General features: G+C 41.0%; 1 protein-coding gene across 4 annotated transcripts in view; it reads right to left on the bottom strand.

Annotated features, from left to right (window-relative positions):
- The window catches only part of ablim2 (actin binding LIM protein family member 2), a 74,012-nt gene that overhangs the window by 7,586 nt on the left and 41,046 nt on the right, over nucleotides 1–25,380 (bottom strand). Inside the window, exons 11-17 of one of the 4 annotated variants that reach the window (XM_008115915.3) lie at nucleotides 24,287–24,407; nucleotides 22,010–22,108; nucleotides 14,457–14,558; nucleotides 10,847–10,900; nucleotides 4,512–4,558; nucleotides 3,419–3,563; nucleotides 61–119 (exon numbers count right to left, since the gene is read on the bottom strand). In XM_008115915.3, coding sequence (XP_008114122.1) covers nucleotides 61–119; nucleotides 3,419–3,563; nucleotides 4,512–4,558; nucleotides 10,847–10,900; nucleotides 14,457–14,558; nucleotides 22,010–22,108; nucleotides 24,287–24,407 — 627 coding nt within the window. The remainder of the gene's footprint in view (nucleotides 1–60; nucleotides 120–3,418; nucleotides 3,564–4,511; nucleotides 4,559–10,846; nucleotides 10,901–14,456; nucleotides 14,559–22,009; nucleotides 22,109–24,286; nucleotides 24,408–25,380) is intronic. The other 3 variants (XM_062982061.1, XM_062982062.1, XM_062982063.1) reach the window with 3 other exon arrangements.

Raw genomic sequence — 25,380 nt, 5'->3', positions numbered from 1 at the left:
GGGTCAATCTGAAAAAATAATGCATGGCATATGTTCTTAGACATTTTTATGTCTACCTACATGGTGTAATCCATTCTTGCCATAGTCGGGAAGTGATGCAGATTTGGAATATGGAAACCCTACAGGAGAGAAAAAACAAAACAAAAAAGGAATCCTCATTAAATACATAACAACGACAATTGTCTCAAATCATTTGCATTTGACCTTTGTAGATTTTATTATTCACTGATTTGTTACTCCTCTACACTATTTTTACAGGGATTTTGATAGCACTGGTGTCCATATTGACCCAGTGAAGTTAGTGGTAAAATATTTCAACATTGGAAGGAAATTAGACTGGTTGGGTGACGGCCATGAATACAATACCTCGCACAGTCATTTAGACAGTCAGAGGGGGAAGAGGATGGGACTGGGAAAGTGAAAAAAGAAAGTATGTACTCCCTTGCACACTTGCTTGTATTTATTTACAGTATTTATATTCCGCCCTTCTCATTCCGAAGGGGACTCAGGGCGGATCACATTATACACACATAGGGCAAACATTCAATGCCCATAAACACATCAAACAGAGACCGAGACAGACAGATGCAGAGGCAATTTAACCTTCTTCTGAGGGGCTGTTCGATTCTGGCCACAGGGGGGAGCAGCGCTTCATCATCCACTCTAATGGCACTTCCTCATTCCAGGTCGTAAATTAGTTAAACTTGCCCCCCCACTTTTATAAGTGGTACCTTATTTCCTACTTGATAGATGCAACTATCTTTCAGGTTGCTAGGTCAGCAACGAGCAGGGGCTATTTTTTATGTTTAATTGACGGGTGCTCATGGGTTGGCCTTGAACTCATGACCTCATGGTCAGAGGGATTTATTGCAGCTGCTCAGCAGCCTGTATGAGTGTAGGGGCAGGGGATGGGACAGACAAATAGGGTGTTTGCAGGCCCGGCCCAACACGGCACGCTGGCCACGCCCCCGCGTTGGGTGCCACCTTCCCAGGGGCGCTATTGAACCCCTGGGAGGCGGGGCCACACCTGGTGGAGGCGGGGCCATGTGACGTGGAGGCGTGGCCAGCTCTGGCCCCGCCTCCCGCGGGGCGCGCCATGGCGCAGCCAGGCCAGGGCGCACCCCGCGGGAGGCGGGACCGGCCACGCCTCCCATGGCGCGCGCCCGCTGCAGCAGAAGTCCTTTCAGGCTGCGGCCTGGAAGAACTCCTGGGTGCGGGGGGCGGGGCCAGTCTTGGACACGCCTCCTGCGGCGCAGGGGAGGGGGCGCAAAATTTTTTTTGCGTACCCCTTCGAATTTCCTCGGGCCGGTCCTGGCCGTGTTTGTGTGCATTCCCCCTTTCACTCACTTGCTCACTTGAGTGGGCAGGTGGATATGAAGGAAATGGGAAATGGAGCATGAGGAGGAAGAGTGCATGAATGCATTTCCTTGCGTGCTTGCTCCCTCATTTAGTTGGTGGGCATAGAATTATAGAGTTGGAAGAAACCTCATGGGTCATCCAGCCCAACCAAGAAGGAAGAAAATCACATTCAAAGCACCCTCGACAGATGGCTATCCTGCCTCTGCTTAAAAGCCTCCAAAGAAGGAGCCTCCACCATACACTGGACAGGGGAGAAGGGGACTGGATGGAGGAATTCAAGGAGGGTATGTGAATGCTAAGCGGTTCTATGGGGCAGGTGGAGGGGTCCGGACATGGAGAGGGGAGAAAGAGAGTCAGGGGGCAGCAGTGTGGGGAGGGCAAGAGTAGTGGGACGGGGATGTGGCAACTGCTCTTACAGCAAAAGCACTCTCTTTGTCTGCTTTGGAGACCCACACACCACCCATCCTCCTTCCTCGTGTTCCCCCGTTCACCCACTCACACCTGAATGTGTGAGTGTACACATGAGAGAATGCATTCCTACACCTCACCTCAACAGGCTTCTAATCCCATCTCCTTCCTCTCTGTTTGCCTGAACAAGTAAATATGTGAGCAAGGGAGGGAATGTACACAAGCATGCTCCTTCCTCATGTTCCCACTTTAACGTATTTTAAGACCCTCAACATTCCAATACAAAGAACTCTTTAAAAGACATTTAAGGACAACTATATTCAATCACATGCCAGGTGGAGATTGTGATGTTGGTACCTATTCTACCAACTAGATTACTACTTTATCACTATTTGCTACTGATAACACCATGTAACATAATTTTTGTCCCTGCGTTATAAATGTCATTACCTAATTGGTTCAATAATTAAAACTTGGGGAAAATTTATTAAACTGCAAAAACTTTATTTTTGCGGGACATCCTGAAGCACATTTACCTATAGTTTTTCAATGAATATCTCTTCCGAGTCTCAACCAATTCAACATAGTTTGTGACAGTCACAAAAACCAAATTTCTGGAGTATAACATTTACTTTCAAAATAAGTACTGCACAAATAAACAGGAATAACACTTTCAAACCAGGAACAGATTTTTTCCCCCAAAATTTTGTTACATAGTGTAACACTGGTGGTGGCGCAGTGTGTTAAAGCGCTGAGCTGCTGAACTTGCAGACCAAAAGGTCCCAGGTTCAAATCCCAGGAGTGGAATGAGCACCCGCTGTTAGCCCCAGCTCCTGCCAACCTAGCAGTTCAAAAACATGCAAATGTGATTAGATCAATAAGTCTGGCGGGAAGGTAACAGCGCTCCATGCAGTCATGCCAGCCACATGACCTTGGAGGTGTCTACGGACAACGCCGGCTCTTCGGCTTAGAAATGGAGATGAGCACCAACCCCTAGAGTCGGTCACGACTGGACTTAACGTCAGGAGAAAACCTTTACCTTTTTAGTGTAATTATACTAGCAACTCTACCAATTATTTCTAATCCTTTCAAATTTTCAAAGTACTAAAGGATACACTGGGCTGTCAGAGAGCCGGGAAATAAAAAACCTAATAGTAAAATGGGTATAATCAACAAGTGAACTAGGGAGATAGTTTACAAATTTGAAAAAAAAAGTATTAGTAAAACAGCTAAATACTTTTGACCAGCAGTTACAATAATCTTAATATCACCAGATACGAGAATTCCATCTTACCTATGGCTTTCTTAACTTGTGTCTCTCTATTTTAACCAAAGAAGGGAAGATATGTGGATGAAGGCATGTCCTTGCCCACTACTAATATATATTTCTTTCAGAAAGAAAAAATGTCAGTGTCAACAGATGTATGCTGTGTGAATCCAGCAATAACTCAAGAAAATAGCTGCTTTCTCTTACTGCAATCTGGCTTCCTTTCTAGAGACACCATTGAGTCTCATATCTGCCGGACATGGTCAAGTGTGAGCCTTTCTATCAGGAACCTCCTGTATAATAATGCTATAGACATATCTTTCTGAAGTAACTGCATTAAATAGACCACAACCCAATTATTTTTCCACAACTGAGAACGCTTACTTAGGTAGGTACAGTTTGCATTGTTGTTTAACCGTTGAAGTTCTCTGTCCATTCCAGGACTTTGTGGGAGTGACTGAGTATCCAGATCCGGAGAAATGGTTCTGGTATCCACGTCCTCCTTCAAAGTCAGCCAACTTGACTTAAGCTGAAGAACAAATCCCAATGTTACATATTTCATGAATTCCAGTCAGTTCACGCAGGCAGGTAAACATGCATGTGAAGTCAGCAGTATAGAGTTTCAGTAGAAATTAAATGTTCACTTACAGGATTTGGGCTATTTTCTAAATTATCTTCAGCTTGCTCAGGGAATCCTCCTGTTCTCACTCTGCACAGATTAGAGTAGTAAACTGCCAATTCTAGACTTTCTGCTGCTCTAGTTTACCCTAATGTAGTGACAATGACGCATGAAGAGCAGTGTGATAGATTTTCTGAACCTGATGAGGTGCAAATGGCATTAGGAGTAGCCAGACATATGGACAGGAGGTAGTGGTGACTTCTTTGTCAGTGCATCTGCTCCGAACTCCAAAGGTGCTGAACTATTTCAAAATATTTAAAGTTCAAACTAAACCTCAGAGTATCTGCAGCACTGACATGGAAACGAAGGCGTCATCTACACTGCCATATAAAATTCAGATTATCTGCTTTGAACTGAATTATATGGCAGTGTAGACTCATATAGTCCAGTTCAAAGCAGATAATCTGGATCATATGGTAGTGTAGAAGGGGTACTAGTCACAAGTAGAAAGGTAGGATGAGAAGTACAACTGGACCGGGAGAGAGATTGGGATGTCGTTTTTTAAAAAAGTAACACAGTAAATATTATTTGTTAGATTCTTATTCAAAATATTGCTGATTTTTGAATTTAGTTGTATTTTCTTATATGGCCAACACAGCTATCCCTAAATAAGTTGCTTTATGAGCAACTCATTAAAAATATTAGCAAAAATCCCAAAAGTGACCCCCACATTTCAGAAGACCAAACATTATTTGTTACATTTTAAAAGAAGCAATTGCATTTTGAATGTGAACTAGCATATTGAATTGGTTTGAACTGGTGTCAGCAAATAATTCTTCCATTGCCATCCAAATTTACCTTTTGGTTGTCTTGATCACTACTGTCACCATCTGATTTTCTTGATGCTAGGCAATAAATAAAATTTACTAGAGTTAAAAAAACATAGCATGAAAAGACATATATCTAAACCTAACATCTTATATGAGTATGCATAAATTAGCAAAAGACCGATTTTTAGAGTGCTGTCACTGATAGTAATTATGAAATCAAAATACAAACAATGTATGCTTATGGACATTTTATGCCCTCTTTCAAGAAACGAAGAGAGAAAATACCAATGTGTCAATGGGCACAGTATAACGTTATTTCAGTTAATCTGTCTCCACATGCAGTCCAAACGAGATAGGAGGTTTGGGGTGAGTAATATTCATAAAGATGAATATTGAAGCCTAAAATAGTGTTTCAGACTGAATACTTCCTCAAGTGGTAGTAGTAGGGTGGTCATGCATTTTCATAGTAGCAAAGAAACCAGACTTTCATTAGCTGTAGCCTGTCATTCTGACCAAGGAGGGAATTGCTAAAGCAGCTTGATGGGAAAGAGCACTGCTGACAGAGAATACCCAGCAGTAGTCAAGTAATGTTGTCACACACAAGTCACACACAGGAGAGACAGACATACATATATACTCTCAATTAACCAAAACTCAAGCAACCGAATCTCTCAAGCAACTGGGAAAATGTTGAAGAAATAACACTAAAATTACATAGTGTATTCGTCACAAAGTTGTTTTTATAATATAGGCAGTACCCGAGTTACAAACATACGACTCCTAGGACCTCATCACATATTTATTTATTTATTTTGTATTTATTTATTTATTTAAAACATTTCTGTTCCACCCTTCTCACACCAAAGGGGACTCAGGGCGGAGCACAACATATTTACGGCAAACATTCAATGCCGGAACATAAAATAAACTATAAATATACATAAACACATAGAGGGTGACAGCGGGGGAATTTGCCAGGCAGTTTGGCAGCAGAAGAAACCGTCACACATGCCCCACACTGCCGCCCAGCTTCTCCCTACACTGGCCCTGTTGTAGCCACCCGTGTTCTCAGGACTCTGTCCTAGGACACTTCTAGGATGGAGCCAAGACAGAGCCCCGCCAGAAGGAGCCCTGCGTTGTGTGATGGGTTCTGGCAAGCTCTGTCCTGGCTCCGTCCTAGAAGCATCCTAAACCAAGCCCAATGTGTTGAGGTCCCTAGTTACAAACTAACTGAGACAACAGGAAGTGAGAGAAAATCTACCCCTAGGAAGGGAAATTCACTCCTGTATGAATTATTCTGGGGGAAAGGTGTTTCCGCTGAAACTTTATCACCAATCTATGACAACCCAAACTTTTAAAAATCCAACTGTCACAGGCACAGAAAGTAAAATCTTCTCAACAGGGGCACAGATAGCACAACAAACAACACAGGGGTGTGAAGCCATCCCTATGCTATCCAAGGCTAAAAAATTGCCGGAGTTACACTTAAAAATATACTTGTTCCAACTTGCATACAAATGCAACTTAAGAACTAACCAACCTTGTTTGTACCTTGGGCAATGCTTGTCCAGTAAAGCTATGTTACAAGTAAAGTTTATCTTATTTGCCTCTAATTACTGCATTTCAATATTAATACCAAATCAATACAGAACTTGTGGTATTGTACAGTATGGGATATAGTATTAGTTAGGCCTATTTTTAATAGTAACTTTTTTTTTCGTGTTAGGAGCGACTTGAGAAACTGCAAGTCGCTTCTGGTGTGAGAGAATTGGCCGTCTGCAAGGACGTTGCCCAGGGGACACCTGGATGTTTTGATGTTTTTATCATCCTTGTGGGAGGTTTCCCTCATGTCCCCGCATGGAGCTGGAGCTGATAGAGGGAGCTCATCCGTGCTCTCCCCGGGTGGGATTCGAACCTGGCAGCTTTCAGATCAGCAACCCAACTTTCAAGTCACAAGGCTTTAATACACTACGCCACCGGGGGCTCCAAGCACCCAGATATGACATTTATTCAGCATCTACCAATCCCCATGGCTGCCAATTAACTTTTTTTTTCGTGTCAGGAGCAACTGGAGTTGTTTCTGGAGTGAGAGAATTGGCCGTCTGCAAGGACGTTGCCCAGGGGACACCCAGATGTTTTTTGATGTTTTACTATCCTTGTGGGAGGCTTCTCTCATGTCCCCGCATGGAGTGGAGCTGATAGAGGGAGCTCATCCGTGCTCTCCCCGGGTGGGATTCGAACCTGGCAGCCTTCAGGTCAGCAACCCAACCTTCAAGTCACAAGGCTTTTATCCCCTAGGCCATCGGAGGCTCCGCCAATTAACTGAGAGTTCCCTATATATAAAAATTATAACTTTGTTAGATTGACTCCTGCCTAGATAATGAGGATACAGTGTGCTAAATAACCAGACCGTCACGTGTTTGCATTTTCTAGATATACATTTTAGAAGAAAACTGCATGTGTAGGAAAGATCATTCAGGAGACACACTCTTTCACACACATTCCAAAGAACAGAGAAGGGTCAGAGAAATCAATTCACAAGTGTTGCATCACTATACAAACACACTATAAATACAATACCTCTGACGGGCTGTACAGAAAAGATACATCTAACACAAGTATGGACGACTTTGGCCACCAAGATGTTGGTAAACTCCAACTTCCAGCAATATGCATAGCATGGTGCTGGCTTTATACTGTATTAATATAGGAGACTGATCTCTTTGGATGTAAATATCTTTGAAATTATGCTGAAATGCCCCTGTAAGAGATAATTGTTGCTTGTCAGGGAAATCATTCCTGAAAAAGGCACATCACTGAATAAAAAACCTAAGTTTTTTTCTCTTTGGATTATTTGAAACTTTAAGTAAAAATAAATAATACTCAAATGATTGGCTTACACCCCCATTTTTAGCACAAGAAATTAGTTTCCCAAACTCCCAGAATGGATTTAATGTTGAAAAACAGTGAAGATGCAAACCAGAGGTCGTCTCATGGTCCATCTACATCAGGGATCTCCAAACTAAGGCCTGCGAGCTGGATGTGGCTCTCCAAGGTCATTGACTTTGCCCCTGCCCTAAACTTTACACTTAGGGTCGTCCTAAGTCTGAAATGACTTGAAGACACACAACAGGAACAATTCTAATTAACTTAACTATCTCATCAGCCAAAAGGGGGCCACACTTCTCATTGAAATACTGGTAAGTTTGTGTTGGTTGACATTGTTCTTCATTTTAAATATTGTATTGTTCTGTCATTTTAAAAAAAATCATTAAAAGAAAGATGAGAAACACCTCTAAGGTAATGCAGTATTAAAAGGCCCATTACAGTCAATTAATTGATTTCAGTGTTATATATACATTGCGGTGACATAATGGGTTAAACCCTTGTGCTGCTGAACTGCTGATCTGAAGGTTGGCAGTTCGAATCCGTGGGATGGGATGAGCTCCCACTGTTAGCCCCAGCTCCTGCCAACCTAGCAGTTTGAAAACATGCAAATGTGAGTAGATAAATAGGCACCGCTTTGGGAGGAAAGACATAAAGACACTTCAAGCAGTCATGCCAGTCACATGACCAGTAGGTAACAACGCAGGTTCCTCGGCTTGGAAATTGAGACTAGTACCTCTCCCAGAGCCAGAGATGAGCTCCGTCTCCAGAGCCGAAAATAAAAGGAGAAGCCTTTGCCTTTGTCTGTGTATGTGTGTCTCATTGTATTGTAACAAGGTATTTGAATGTTTGCCTGTATCTGTTTATATATATTGTAAGTCTCTCTGTGCCCTCGGGGAGAAGGGTAGAATATAAATAAAGTATTATTTCATTATGACACAGCAAACAAGATAGATATGCTGGATTTCATATCACAAAATCACAAGTCGAACACTTCCCAAGTGTCTAGGACTGTGTGATGTATTTTCGCATGATGCGTGCAGATCCCAGTAGGGTGGCCTTTTGCAGTTGGCAGATTGTAATTTTGTCAATGTCTATTGTTTCCAAATGCCGGCTGAGATCTTTTGGCACAGCACACAATGTGCCCATCACTACCGGGACCACCTGATCTGGTTTCTGCCAGTCTTTGAAGTTCAATCTTGAGGTCCTGATAGCGGCTGAGTTTTGTCAGTCTGGATCCAGAAGTCCCACAGTATCTTTGTGTGCTCATTTTCCAATACTTTTGCAGATTTGTGATCCCACCAGTTCTTCACTGCTGGGAGGTGGTACTTGAGACATAAGTTCCAATGAATCATTTGGGCCACATAGTTGTGTCTCTGTTTGTAGTCTGGCTGTGTGATTTTCTTACAACAGCTGAGATATGATCAATGGTTTCGTCGGTTTCCTTTCACAGTCTGCATTTTGGGTCATCAGCTGATTTTTCGATCTTGGCCTTAATTGCATTTGTTCTGATGGCTTGCTCCTGGGCTGCAAGGATCAGGCCTTCTGTCTCCTTCTTCAGTGTCCCATTCGTGAGCCATAGCCAGGTCTTCTCCTTATCAGCTTTTCCTTCAATTTTGTCAAGGAACTTTCCATTGTGCTTTGTTGTGCCAGGTGTCAGCTCTAGTTTGTAGTGCGGTTTTCTTGTACTGGTTTTTTGTCTGCTGTGCTTTGAGGAGTTTCTGATTTTTTACTTCAATCAACATCAGAAGATGAATTTTCCAGGATTGTTGTCATTGTTGTTGTTGTTATTGTTAGTAGTAGTAGTAGTATTTCTATGCATTCATTTCTCTAAATATTAAACAAAGTGTTACTGAAGTATATTAGATCTGACACTGTTCACCTTATTTTCATAGAATCATAGAATAGTAGAGTTGGAAGAGACCTCATGGGCCCTCTAGTCCAACCCCCCGCTAAGAAGCAGGAAATCGCATTCAAAAGCACCCCCGACATATGGCCATCCAGCCTCTGCTTAAAAGCCTCCAAAGAAGGAGCCTCCACCACAGCCCAGGGGAGAGAGTTCCACTGTCGAACAGCCCTCACTGTGAGGAAGGTCTTCCTGATGTTCAGGTGGAATCTCCTTAGTTTGAAGCCATTGTTCCGCGTCCTAGTCTGCAGGGCAAGCTTGCTCCCTCCTCCCTATGACTTCCCCTCACATATTTATACATGGTTATTATGTCTCCTCTCAGCCTTCTCTTTTGCAGGCTAAACATGCCCAGCTCTTCAAACCACTCCTCATAGGGCTTGTTCTCCAGACCCTTAATCATTTTAGTCGCCCTCCTCTGAACGCTTTCCAGCTTGTCAACATCTCCCTTCAACTGCGGTGCCCAAAATTGGACACAGTATTCCAGGTGTGGTCTGACCAAGGCAGAATAGAGGGGGAGCATGACTTCCCTGGATCTAGATGCTATACCCCTATTTATGCAGGCCAGAATCCCGTTGGCTTTTTTATCTGCCGCATCACATTGTTGGCTCATGTTTAACTTGTTGTACACAAGGACTCCAAGATCTTTTTCACATGTGCTGTTGAGCCAGGCATCCCCCATGTTGGAGTAAGTTTTGTTTATTTCACATGCTCTGTGCATTAGTGTAAAGACATGTAAGCTCCTGTGACCTCCCCTCAAGCTGTTTATTTGGGATTATTGTGCTCTCTGTACTTGGTCCTTGCTGTGTTTGTGCAGCCCTCCGTTTAGCCTTTTGGCGGTTCCTTGTGGTCATGTGTAATATAGTGTTCGCCAGGCTGTGTTTTTTCAAAATGTTTTATTTCCTCATTTTATCAGCAGGAAAAGTCACTTCCCTAATCCCATAAGATTTATTGCCTTGCCCACTAAGATTTATGGATTTCAGGAAGTCTTTCCCAGGCAAAAATTATCATTGCGTTCTATAGCAGAGAATCTATGTTGTATGCCCGCACCAAACACAGTACTTTAGATTACACAACCAATTTACAGCCTATAGGAGCAGTGGTTCTCAACCTACGGGTTCCTAGATGTTTTGGCCTTCAACTCCCAGAAATCCCAACAACTGATAAACTGGCTGGGATTTCTGGGAGTTGTAGGATAAAACACCTGGGGACCCACAGGTTGAGAACCACTGCTGTAGAGCATCTCATACATGGACAAGGAAAACAAAGAGAGAGAAAAACACAACTCTACCATCCAAGTTAATCTTACCAAACATGTAATTTATCAAGATTTTGGGGGAAAATAACTCAAATTAGGGAGTGAAGCAGACTTTTGAAAACACATGCTAATTTCTATCAATAGTCAACTACATAATAACAAACAAAATGTTTGTCTATCTGGACAAACAACAATCAGAGTTGCACTATAACCAAATGTGGGGGGGAAAGGCAGCACACACTCAGAGTTAGCATGCGTAAGGAGCGAAAAGGACCTGGCTAGAGAGCACACGGCAGCAGAGAAAAGCAGACTGTACCATGCTGTCTGTAGATAGGGGGCTTCCTATAGATGTTATCTTTAACTCCAGAGTCTAAGAAGAAGAAGAGGGAGAAGAAGAAGAAGGAAAAGCCAAAAGGTAAGCAAACAGATGAAATATGATTCTTCTTACTTTGAACACCTTCAAATCTTTCCAACCATTTTTGTATCTTGATGAACGTCACTCAGGCCCCTTCCACACAGCTAAACAAAATCCTCCATTTTCTGCTTTGAATTGGTATATATGGCAGTGTGGACTCAGATAACCCAGTTCAAAGCCGATATTGTGGGATATTTTGCCTTGGTGTTCTGGGTTATATGGCTGTGTGGAAGGGCCCTCATTTTAGATCCCTATGTTCTGCTTAGTTAACTAAAGCAGTACCATAGTCAAAACTCCTGTAAACAAAAGCTGCCTACAAAGCAAGTCACTGGGATCGAGGACAATGTCAATATCAGGTTTACTATGGGTACATCTACACTGAAGGATGAATGCAGTTTGACAGCATTTTAGCTCAAGACTTATGTTTCAAAGAGTGCTGGTGCCTCACCAAACTACAGACCCTCAGATTCCATAGTATTATGCTATGGCAGCTAAAAGCTGTCAAACTGCATTCATTCAACAGTGTAGAGAAAGTCTATGTCTTCCACAGTAAACTCAAAGCAGTTTACTAGAAGTGATTCAATTCAACTATCTGACCCTTCCACACAGCCATATATCCCAGAATATCAAGGCAGAAAATCCCACAATATCTGCTTTGAACTGGGTTATCTGAGTACATACTGCCATACATTCCAGTTCAAAGCAGAAAATGTGTGATTTTATTCAGCTGTGCGGAAGCAGACTCTGATAAAATGCAATTTGAACAACTTGGGGTTTTTTGATGTTTCAGGAGCAACTTGAGAAACTGCAAGTCACTACTGGTGTGAGAGAATTGGCCGTCTGTAAGGGCACTGCCCAGGGGAAGCCCGAATGTTTGATGTTTTACTATCCTATGGGAAGCTTTGGTCATGCCCCTGCATGGGGAGCTAGAGCTGACAGAGGGAACTCTCTTGCTCTCCCCAGAGCAGTCCTGCCGGCACAAAGGTTTAACCCATTGTGCCACCAGGGGCTCCAACAGCTAGGTGAAGAGCCAAAATGATTTTAGTTATTCTTAACGAATCTATGCTCAAATTCAAGCTTTTATGAAAGCTCTCTGATTATATCTTTCATCACATGATTTCCTACAAAATGTGTCTCAGTCTAAATCTGAGGGTCAGAAATTACGAGGAAACTCTGCAATTACTGCTGTCAACATTCAGAAGGTATTGCAGCACAATTTGAAATATCATGCCATGAGATCCTGTTGCATTCCTTGTAGTTGTCACTTTGTAATGGTGACAGTGTACAATTAGGTGTTGGTCATCGAAGTTAAGATCTGTATATTATCATCATCATCATCATCATCAACAACAACAGTTTTTATTTGTTACCTGCCTCTCCTCATGGCTTGAGGTGGGGTACAACATAGTTAAAACACACAGATAAAACGAAGACCATTAAATAATTTTTTTAGATTCATACCTAGAAAATGTAAATTTAAAATCCATACTTTACAATTAACTGGGTAGGCTTTCCAGAAGAGAGAAGTCTTTAATTGTGATTAAGTTCAGACAGCTCATTTAGCTGTTGAATCACTTCCAACAGATCATTCCACAGTCTAGGAGTGACCAATGAAAAGGTCCTCTGGGAGACAATTGTAAGAGTTCTAACTGGTTGAAGTAAATATCTCCCAGAGAACCTAAGCGTATAGAGCAGATTATAAGGAAGAAGTCAATTCTGTAGATAACCTGGATCCAAACTAAGTAGGGCTTTGAAGGTAATGACTAACACCTTCTACTTTGCTCAGAAACTAATTGGCAACCAGTGGAGTGATTTTAGTGCAGGTCACTCCTATATGACATTTGCAACCAATCTGCCTGCCATAGTTTGACATTTCCAAACTTGGCACAGAGGTCACCCAATGTACAGCATATTGCAGAAGTCCAACCTTGAGGTTACCAGTGCATGCACTACTATCTTTCCGTCTTCCAATTCTAGAAAGGTGAGCAGCTAAAGCAAATAATAAGCACTCCTAATTGTCACATCTATCTGGGATGACATTTGGAGCAATGAATCCAGGAGAACTCCAAATCCATGAACAGTCTTTCAAGGGAATTGAACCCCATCCAGAACTGCATGACATACCCCCAACCCCAGGTTAGGACCCTTAATAATAAGCACCTCTTTCTGATGTGGATTCAGTTTCAATGTACTTTTCTTCATCCAGATCATTACATTCTCCAGACATTAAGGAGACACATTATCCTCAACTAAGGGTGCTTTTGAAGGGATGGGAGAAACGTATTTGGATGTCATGTGTGTACTGACAGAATATCCCCTCATGCCTCTAGACGAGTGGTCCTCAACCTGTGGGTCCCCAGATGTTCTGGCCTTGAACTCCCAGAAATCCTAACAGCTGGTAAACTGGCTGAGATTTCTGGGAGTTGTAGACCAAAACACCTAGGGACCCACAGGTTGAGAACCACTACTCTAGATGATCTCTTCCAGTGTGTTTCATTCAAATGTTAAAAAGAACTGGGGATAGAATGGCACCTTGTGGAATGCCACATAATAGCTCCTTTTTTTGAGCACCACCATCTGGAATCTGCCAGACAGGTATAACCAGAACCACTGCAACATAGTGTTTCTCAAACTAGAAGGATACCATAGTCAATGGTACTGATTGCCACTGGATCTAAAAGCACCAACAGGAAAATGCTTCCCTTGTCGGTGCTAAGATGGAGATCATCCACTAAAAGGACCATCGCAGTCTCAACTCTATATGCTGCTCTGAGGCTAGTTTGAAATGGGTTAAGAAAGTATGTGCCATCCAAGACTACCTGGAGTAGAAGGGCAACTGCCTTCTCGGTCACCTCATGCAAAAAAGGAAGATTAGACATTGATTGGTAATTATTAATGTCCAGGGAATCCATGGAGGATTTTTTCAACAGTAGTCTAACTAATGCTTCTTTAAACAGGATAAACAGTTCCCTTCCTTGAGAGATACAGTAATAATATGTTGTATTTGAGACAGAATTGCGTATCCTTCATGGACAACCAGCCAAGAGGGGCAGGGTTTGAGAAAACAGGTTGTCCTCCTTATGTGCCTCAGCAGCTAGTCCACATTAGCAATATCCACCAATTGAAACGAATCCATTGTAATCCCACTCACAGAGTTGCCGGACACCCCATTATCGACTTCTGCTGCAATAACATCAGCTGGACGTAAATTTGCAGGTGCAATATGTGCAAAGAAGACATCTTTCTTTATTGCACATATTGCCACCTTATAGGAATAAAGAGGTCCTCTATACTGTGTCTTGTCACATAGAAGTTGAGTTTTCCACCATCGTGCTCTAGTTGACATCCTTTCTGTTTCAGTTCCCTGAGGATCTGGTATACCTGGTATTTGACACTAAAACTCAAATTTCTTAATACTGCTAACATCATATTGGTGTTATTACATGTTTACATCTGTAAAATATTCGAGATAGCAGCAAATAAAGAGAAAAGCTAAGCAATGGATGCCTACCTGGAACATGAAAATGTCTAGGAGCTTGCTGATAGAAAGATGGTGAAGACTTGCTTTCTGAATACATGGATAAGCTTGGAGTGCTCCGACCACTTTCACTGCCTCCAAGGAGAAGAGCAAATAAAAAAGCACATAAAACAAAAAAATGGAAAGCAAAGTAGAGAAATTCAAGCGTAAAAAGGCTTTTTTCAAATAACTTGTTAAACCAACGGGGTTTTTTTCTAATTGTTATGATAGCCCAAATTGTGTTGTCAAAGGCTTTTATGGCCAAGATCACAGGACTGTTGTATGTTTTCCGGGCTGTATGGCCGTGTTCCAGAAGTATTCTCTCCTGATGCTTCGCCCACATCTATGGCAAGCATCCTCTGGAACATGGCCATACAGCCCGGAAAACATACAACAACCCATAGCCCAAATTATTTGTCGATATTTTGGCCTCTTAATTCTGCAGTACTACTCAGATCCTGTAAAGAAGTAAGTTTTCTTATATTTAGCTACATTGTACAGAATGGTTTTGAATGCCTTAATGAAGAATTTGTTCCCAAGCTTTTACCAATCTGAACTTCACCTTCTCCTGAAGAACGTTCATCTGGAAAATTGCATGTACAGGGCAGAGGATTCCCAGTTAATTGGTTCATAGGGACATATAAAGTCACATAGTTTTTATTTGCTGGCCCAGTCCAGGGAAGGTAACAGTTAGCCCCGTAGTGGTCCAGGGTATGGTAAGCAGACCCTAGGCTGGGTTGCTGTGAGTTTTCCAAACTGTACAGCCATGTTCCAGAAGCATTCCCTCCTGACATTTTGCTCACATCTATGGCAGGCATCTTCAGAGGTTGTAAAGTCTGTTGGAAACTAGGCAAGTGGAGTTTATATATTTGTGGAAGGTCCAGAGTGGGAGAAAGAAAGAACTGTCTGTTTGAGGAAAGTGTGAATGTTGCAAGTGGCCACCTTGAGTGGCATTGAATAACCTTGCAGCTTCAAAGCCTGGCTGCTTCCTGCATGGGGGAATCCTTTGTTGGGAGGTGTTAGCTGGCCCTGATTGTCTCCTGTCTGGAATTCCTCTGTTTTCTGAGTGTTTTTCTTTATTTACTGTCCTGATTTTGGATTTTTTTTTAATACTGATAGCCAGATTTTGTTCATTTTCATAGTTTCCGTAGGCTATCCAGGACTGTTTATGGACAATGGCTATGTCTTTGTGTGATATATGATGTTATTTTATGTGATGTGTTTAGTAATGTTAATGCTTTATTAGGGGAGGGTCAACTTTGATGTTTTATACTGTCTTTTATTGAGGGCATTGAATTGTTGACAACACTGTGAACTGCCCTGAGTCCCCTTCGGGGTTGAGAAGGGCAATATATAAATAGATATAAATAAATAAATAAGTAAATATCCACTCCACAGTAGAGACCCTAGACTTTCCAGTCCAAAGTAGTGCGGTGAAAATTGTGTGACTCTTCCAATATTATTGAATAGCACATTTGAATAGCCCTAGTCAGCACAGTCCTAATGTGGGAATTGCAGTTCAACAGCAACCAAAAGGCTGTGTGATCCACACCCCTGACCAAGGGCCTGGAAGCACAACATAACTCTGCAGGTGTGTCACGATTGGCCGGTTCAGTTGACCCAATTTGACCATGGGACCAAAGCCCATGTGATGCTAAATGTGGGATTGCATTTAAAACGTCAAATTTCTTTTGGTTAAATCATAGTTGGAAGGATAAGAAGGCTAGGAAGGGATTAAGCAGCTTTAAGGATGGGGGATTTTCAATGGGATTTTAGAATGTATGCCTTGATCTCTCTCTCTCTCACACACACACACATATATAAACACGCACAGACACAAAGAGAGAGCTGTTATTTAGAAGAAGAAAAACCCAGAGACATGACATGCAGCTATGCGTGTAATGTTCTATCTTCAGTGGCCCATGGAAACAGGAGCTGCTAAGAGTTGGCAGAAGAATGCAGTGAGCTTGACTGAGCTGGAGCTTTTCTGTGCAGTTTGTAATTAAACAGAATTGCTGGAAAATCAGGACATCCCCTTCCACCCAACCCACACACATACAGACATACACACTTGCACATGCATGCATGTGCACACACATGCATAGTGCACTTTGCTATTTCCACTTGGGCATTGCAGGCAAAACTGACTCAGTCATGCTGTTGGAACACACAACATTCCCAATTCACTTATCCTGCACAAAAATTACAGATGCATAAAGATATGTACATTGAACCCACAGCTGCCTTTGCCTGCTCTTCCCGCTCGCTCTTTGGGAACAGGAAGCAATGAGTGAAGCACTCTCAGCTAAATCTCCTTACTTTCCTCAATTCGAGAATGATGTAGACTGCACAATGGCTTCAAGGAGTGCTCTTGAGGCCTGCGGCTAAATTAGGGCAAAGAGGGGGCTTTAGGGTGGATCTACATCTGCAAAGTAATTCATTATCTCATCTTATTTCAAGGCCGCTGCTGTTGGAACATACGGTGATCCTGGAAAGCATTGGACCTCTTTATTAATCTCTTGATTAATAAAAACATAGATGTTCTGCTTTCTAGGATTCTCCATACTAAGTGTTTAGTATGGAATCGGCATGCTTCATTCATTCACTTTTTATAGGGCAGCCCTGGTGTTTGGGGAAGCAATTAACAAATGTAGTCCCCCAAATGAATTCTGAGTACTTAGGGTATTACAGGCCACAGCAACAATGAGTTATGGTTAGGGGCCTTTTCATATTTCACAGTGATAGTGCTATATTCTTTTTTAATTATCACGGTCACATCTTAAGGAATTCTGAGTTTTACCTGTTAGGGTAATTCTTTGTCAGAAAACTTCACTGACTCACCAAGCAACAGTGGGCCATCAATAACTATGGGAATTGGTTCCAGGTCCCCCCACGGATAGTAAAAAAAATGTGACTACTTAATTCCCTATTAAAAATGGAGTCGGATACTCCTGCTGCCCATCTCCACTTTCAAGCAACTTCAGAGAACAAGCTATTAGTAGCATTGCCATTGCTACTCACCATATCTGTTGTTTTATATACTAGTGGTTTTATTTTGTATTGTACTGTGTGTTTATTTTATGTGTTGTTTTTGTTGGGAATCACCCTGGACTACTCAAGTCTAAATGTAGTCAGATAGATGATAGAGTTAGATTGAGGGAATCCTTTCCCCGTTTCCAATGCATGCCTAGATAGGCTTTACTATTGTTTCCTTCTTCCTGCCCTGTTTAGGTCAACCCCATCCTTTGATGCTTTAGAAATGTGATCTCTCATAGGGTTGACATAACTTCCCCAATTTGGTCTCTGGAATGTTTATGGCCCTAGAAAAGAAGAGACCCACGAGGTTGGTCGCCATTCGATCTTCCTGCTTTGTTCCAGAGAGAGGACGCACTTTGTCCTCTCTTGTAGTCAAGATGTAGTTATCTAGATCTTTATTATTTTAATCCGTCTATGTGTTTTTAGATCAGCTTAGATTAGCTAGTTAGCTCCAAACCTTTTCTATCCATCAATGGATGTCTTTTTACCTCAATAAATGCTTTTAAATTTTAAAGCTAACTTTGCGTTCCTTTGCCTTCCTGAAGACACAGCGGCCTTCCAAAACTCACACTGCGTAAGTCTCACTGCTGCATTTTACTTTGCTATTTTAATGGGAATTTACCTCATAAAGGGGGTGATTTGAGCTTAATGGCTCATTAATTCCCAACAGTTTTAGGCACCTTGTGCCATATGTTGTCCTGAGTCCTGAGTCCCTTTGGAGAGATGGAGGCAGGGTACAAAAATAAAATTGTTGTTATTTTTATTATTATTTATATCTCTGTGGAAGCTACTTGCCATTCTGTGATTGGAGGCAGCTGTGATGTTCCTGCAGTCATTTGTGAATGATCAAGCAGACACTTGTTACCCGCATCAACTGTCATGTCCTTGCAGAAGCTGCTTGCCATTCAGGGACTAGTGGCAGCATTCCTGTATGGCAGGAATACTGCCAATCTCAAGGTGATGAGCAGCCTCCATGGGGACATGGCAAGTGGCTGTAGTGGCTGATCAGGAGCTCGTGGATAGAGAGAGTTGTGTGTGTGTGTGTGTGTGTGTATCTAGAACGACTTGAGAAACTGCAAGTTGCTTCTGGTGTGAGAAAATTGGCCATCTGCAAGGACGTTGCCCATGGGACACCTGGATGTTTGATGCTTTACCATCCTGTGGGAGGCTTCTCTCATGTCACCACATGGGGAGCTGGAGTTAAAAGAGGGAGTTCACTCACTCTCCCCAGATTCGAACCACCGACCTGTCAGTCAGCAGTCCTGCCAGCACAAGGGCTTAACCCACTGCGCTACCATGGGCTCCGGTGAATGTACAAATCCTGGGCTTCCAAAGGATGCCACTGTGGCATCAAAGTGGAACAAAGTGGTATAACTGATGAATCAAGCATTGAGAAATTTACATGGATTATAGAAGACACAAGGAATAAAAAAGGGAAAAGTCTAGTCTGAATTAAACCCTTTAGGAATGATCAAAAATAGACTTACACGGTTGCAAAGCAAGTGTCACATTAGTAGAAACTGCAGTAGGTAAAACAAGTACAAGACAAGACTAACAGAGATTTTAGAACAAAAGTGAGAGCTTAAACAGTCACTAATTAAAGAAGTATAAAACCCTAAGAATAGTACAATTATGATCCAGCTCCCAATACTAAAGTTGATGTGGGTAACAACCTATGGATGAATAGGGTGTAAGTATTTTAAAGAAATACATCACCTACTTTTTAATTACTTTATTCCTGGCTCTATTGAGAATTCTTTCCCTTTTTAACATGGTTGGGATTTGAAGATGCCTAAATTAAGGAATCTTCCATATTACACAATTATAGCCCTTTAATTCCACTTTAACTCCTTTTCATAGAATAGAATTAAATATATTTTTATTTATTTTTATTTTTTATTTATAGTATTTGTATCCCGCTTTTCTCTCTCTCAAGGATACTCCTGAATTAATATAATCAAGAGATAACATGGCAAGAATTTTTTTTAACAAAAATGTGATAATTTTACTTAATCAGAGATTGCTACAAAGCCATCCATTTTAACATAAGCTCACAAAAAGTGTAATGACATATTTTATTTTCTTTCAGACTAAAGTTCCTCAGTAATATCTTCAGGATGTGATGGTAAATATGGCCTTGTTGATATAATGTTAGATCGCTTCTGCTTTGCACTCCCTTAGGACATGTAGCTAGTCCTTTATTGAGTGTTCATAATATTTTATACATGTATTGGATTATCAAGTCATGGGTTTATAACACCATAGCCAAAGTATCAAACTGTGAAATGTATTGCAGCTTAAACACAAATTGACTTCCTCTTGTGTTAACAAGTTGCCTTTCAAATCATCTCATATTTCCATTATGTGAATTATATGTATCTAAACTGTAATCTAAATGGCATTATAAAACATCTGGGCAAACAAAAAAGAATTCAATAAGGGGGTAGGGACTAATAAAATAATGCAGGGTGTTAGTAAGCAAATAGAAGCTCAAAACAGGCTCTAAATCCTGTACAACTAATGCTAATTTGGGGGGGGGGAACACTTTAGCGCAATTGAAATGTGAGCAATGGATAGAATGAGATGAACATGTGTGTCAAGTCTGATCTTGTCAAAGTTCCTGTTTTTTCACTGGCAAGGTCATGTTGCTTCTGTTCTGTGCATTTTCTGCCATGCACGTGAATTTTGGATATAGGAATCCTCTGACCATGTGAATTTTAGAAAATTATGTTGTACTTTCGCACTCTTTTAAAAGGTGTGCATGTTGTCAAATTCCTCGTTATTCTACTGGATGCAATGTATGTCTAGAATTGTATGGATTTCTGATCAGAAACTGTATCTGTATCCACACTTGTTTCATTGAAGTGCAGAATGTATAATAAACCCATTAGAAAAACACCTTCCTCACACATCTCCAGCTATGACATGGAAATTGTTTTGGAGAATATGTAGCATCTCAAAATGAACTAAAATTTGTGGATGGACTTCCACTCTTTAGTACACCCTTTAGAGTGGGAGACAGTTGCCTAGGCCCATCCATTTAGGGAAATTTGATCTGGCTGGCTTTGAAAACAGATACCCAATTTTCTTCTGTCCAGATCCAACATTCTGTCGATCTGTTTCTTAGGAAAGGCTGGATGATGGATGATAGCTTGACCAAGTGCTGAATTTATTCACTCTCCATGATTTCGGCTTGTTTAAAAAAAAAAAAACTTCTACAACGCTGACCTATCTGTGAAGATGGGCCACAGCCACTAAAATTTCAGATTGGCTGAAATGTAGGCTACAGATTTTAAAAACTCATACCTCTCATTCAGCTCCCATACATTAATGAACTATTAAACAAAATTAACATATCAACTTTGTCTCACATGGCTGCAAGTGAGAAAGCAAAGCGTGAAAATGACTCTTGTGAATTTCATCTCTGCTATGCAGACAGCTCTCCCATTCCATTGAACAGATGAAAATGAAATGTCTTAATTTTATGTCTTCTTTTTAAAAATTGTATGGAGATTAGAATATATGGTCACTCTATCCACCACATGGCTATGGCCAATGATGGGTTTCCACATTTATTTACTCTATTTCCATCCTGCTCTTTTCACCATGAAGGGGACTCAGAGCGGCTTACACTGGTGTTTCCAGAGACAACAATGCTGGATCCTATGTGTTTCCCCTCATTTTAATCGTCCTCTTGTGGACATCAATTTTTCATTCTGGCTTTCGGTTTTGAAATGTGATGTTTCTATTTCTGCCTTCATTTGGCTTTCCTGACTATCTGGCAGGGCTTGGTTTGTTTTGGCAACAGAATTTTGTATTCACACGCGAACACAAATTATATCTACATTTTCCCCCCTGTTGTGCAGGAATATGAAGAATTCTGTGCAATCCTCAATCACTACTTGAATTTCAGAATGCACAATCTTCTGCACAGATATATATGTGTGTGTGGCTTTTCATTTTCTGTGCAGGAAACTGTAGTGTAGGGTTTTATTCACATAATATACTGCTTCCGATGAAGAACATCTGCTTTCTAACCATATAATTTTATGTATATAAGATCTGGACATAAATGAATGATACCAAAAAATATCCTGAATTTGAAAGAATCACATGGCTGTTCATTTTCCTCTCTGCTGGGTCTCCTGAGAATCTGGGCACCCTTTTTTTCCACTAAGGATACAAAAACTAAATTAAAATTCTGAAAAATGAAGCCTAATTTTGTTGATCATTACCATGGGTTTTATATCTTGAAACAATGCTATGCCAGTTGAAAAAGTAAACATATGAGCTTTCAGTATGAGCAACTCCAGTTGCTCCTGACACGAAAAAAAAACAACCATTTAATATCCAGTGAAACAACTATTTGTAACATATATTAAGAAGTTACTCACAAAAGTTAGAGAAGAAAAACTATTCATTAGAGAGGCACATGCACACACAACATTGAGAAACCACACTTGGGAGATGTCTACAGTTACCACGCCACAAATGTCATTCCTGGACCTTACCTTTGAAGAAAGGGATGTAATGATGTCTGAATGTAGATGTAAGGCTTGTGTATTGGGGCAGGGAGATGCAGCTACTGGTACCAAGAGGCTGAGTACCAGCTAGGGGGCAACAGAAAATCAAATGAAAACAAACTTCACCTCAGTTATGCACTAAGCTACCAAATACTTATATCAAATAAATATCTTTCAGGAAAAGTGTCCCACTCATGTTTGTCTGCACTGGTTTGCACAGAAACAAGAACTAGCAGCATTTGCTTTGTGGCTTGTGTCTCACCACCTTGGAGGAAGCATCTCCATTCTATCACTTGGAACTGAGCCCAGTTCATTTCAAGGTGAACCCAAGACAAGATTTTCATGGGAATCCTATCCTGTTAAACATGAGCAGATTATCCCTGGTGCCAAGCTAGCAGAGGAGAAACAGTGAAGACACTGATGACTTGTTTAATTTCCCTTGGACACTTGACCTCCCCATCAAAGGTATCATGGGATAACACCAGAGAACAATTTTTCTCTCTACGTGCCCATACCTTCATCCCTGTCACCTCTCTCTCTGTGTAACCCTTGCCTTGGCTAGTTCAGTTCAACCATTCTTGCTGCAAGTCACACATTTTTACTCAAACACTGGGACATTTGTCTGTGGTCTGGGTGCCAATACCTTGCTCAGTCTTGGGTACTACTATGCCACCAATGTGCACAATGTATCATGTTCCAGGCCAAATCCAGCTACTGGCCAAGTATTTTATTCTGCCAGGACATAAAAAGTCAACGTCCTATTTCAATTTTTTATAATACTTGCTCCTAAAATGTAACACATATTCTATATAAAGAAGAATATGTGTCTGTGTTGGTGTGCATGTGTTTAAGTCAGTTAAAAGTTTTAAAATTCCTTTCTCTAGAATGTTCTGTGCTTTGCACAAAAGCAACTACTAGTTGCAACTACATAGCCAGTGACCACAATTAATGTTACATCATTACAAACAAATATAGATTTGATTTAGTTTTAGACACTTCTCCTGTCCTCGGCTAAGATTTAAAAGTTATTTATTGTTTGTTTTGTCTCAAGCTGGCCATTTGGCATTTTTTACCATCTGCCCATGGTCTAGGGAGGGGAATTCAACCCACAATAGTGGCCCCTGACCTTCATGGACCATGGGCCAAGAGAGGTAATTTTTCTCCTGCACCGCGCCTTTGATGCACAGAAAGATGGAAATAATGTCACTATATTCTTTACGTCTGAAAAATCAATACAATAAATCCCTCCAAATAGTATATCGTTTTAAAAATGCAACTGCTGGAGATGATTGATGCATCTTTTTTATTTCTTTTCCTTTTTGCCTCTCAAATAATGTAGGGATTTAAACTCCAACAAAAGAGTTTCAGGAAGTACTTCCTGGTTACAGGTTATTTGAGAGTGGAATGGACTACTTGGGAATGTGGTGGACTCTCCTAAACCAAGGATGAAAGGTCATCTCTCAAGAGTGCTTTAGCTGTGTATTTCTGTATGGTGTGTGTATGCGTGTTATTCTGCTCTCAGAGGATGACCATGTCCACAAAATCCAGAATTCCTCATATGCAGGGGGCCTATATGCTTCGGCTGGATCTATAGTGCCATATAATCCAGGTCAAAGCGCATAATCTGGATTCAGAAACTGGATTATATGGCAGTGTAATTTACATTTAAATGTAGATTTAGAAGAGATTTTCCTTCTAATAGATCTAGGTGTGGGATTCCAAAGGTGCTTACTATGCATCCACACTCCCTATACATCTAAAAATAGCAAATAAAAATATTTGTGTAGAAATATTTGAACTCTGTTTTTCCTTTTAAAAACAGGCCCATGTGTTTAACAAAACCTTTAAAACACAACAATAAAAAGCACATGAAATTTCTCAATGCATTCATATGTTCAACTACAGCTTCTTTATGGACACAGAACATGAAGATGTTGGCTAAATATTGGTGGCAGATGCTTGATTCCTCTACTCTGCCCTTCAAAAATCCCACACTTCTCATGTAGGTCTTGCATACGCAGGATTTCAGTACAGTGCCCCAAGACTTCTGTTCTTCTAAAATAGTACCAGGTATCACACCCCACAAATTTCATTATGCATTGTAAATTACTTCATATATCACACCATATATGAAATGTGTAATAAATTGCTGGGTGGTAACATAACTGTAATTTTTTCCTTCATGCAGAAATCTAATGCCCTCTATTTTATCAAGGTAAAAAGTAAAATCATTAGAAAGAGTAAAGGAACCTCTTTCTCAGTTACCTGGTCTGCTGTAATTCTGAGGGGAATGGCAAGACGGGGTGTTGCGACCATAACCAAGTGAGCTAGTGGAACTAGGGCTTGATATCCGGTGCTGTTTGGAAAGTCGGTCATCATGGTCACCCTAGGATTAAGAGAGGGATAAAAGACCTTTAATGCCGTTAGAGAAGGGAGAATATTAACTTATAAGTCACCCTAACTGTCAAATTTGTATTTATTTAATTGATAACATTCTATATTTTAGATATTATAATATTTATTTATTTATAGTATTTATATTCTGCCCTTCTCACCCCGTAGGGGAATCAGGGCAGATCACAGAACATATACATGGCAAACATTCAATGCCGTTAGACATACTAAACAGACAATAGATAGAGGTATATATGTCAGCATTTTTCCAACTTCGGCATTCTGGAGGTTGTGCCTGATTCTGGCCATGGGGGGTACTGTCGCTCCATCCTCTACGTGGGACTCAAGGTGGCTAGCAACATATCAAAATACACATTAAAACAAGATACGGTCTGATTTGTTAAAAACAGAGATTATGCCGATGCACAAAAACAGCAAAGTTTCAGAAGTGTTCTTTTCAGTGCCCAAAAACATCTACTCTCCCATAACATATCTTGTTTCTATATCATGCTCTCAAGAGACAAAAATAAAGTAGACTTCGTTAAAAGCAACACATCAGGTTTACTCACAACCTTCATGTATTCAGCATACAGTTACATAACTTGTCAATTCAGTTACAGATAGATTTGAAGTGGTTTCTCTGTGCAGGTAACATAGGGCATCTTTCTTATAATCAATAGCAACATGAGTTTGCTTTTAACAGTCCATAGTTTTAAATGTTTCACTTCTTCTAAAAATGAGTCTGAGATCTGAACAGTCTCAGATCTAATCATGTGGACTGTTCCTCCTGCTCTTTGATCACCAATTCTAGTATTTCCCTTTTATGGTGTGGTAAATACCTCCCTCCTTAAGTAGTGCCTACTAATTTCTCTACTAATTTCCAACTGCTTAGATGGACACTGCCGTGGGCTGAAGGTCGGGTGCTCACCCCAACCTGGGCTCAAACTGCCAATCTTTCAGTTGGT

Source organism: Anolis carolinensis, chromosome 5 (assembly GCF_035594765.1).
Source record: "Anolis carolinensis isolate JA03-04 chromosome 5, rAnoCar3.1.pri, whole genome shotgun sequence".
Taxonomy (NCBI): Eukaryota; Metazoa; Chordata; class Lepidosauria; order Squamata; family Dactyloidae; genus Anolis; species Anolis carolinensis.
The sequence above is the reverse complement of the archived record's forward strand: the minus strand, read 5'-3'. Positions and strand labels throughout refer to the sequence as shown.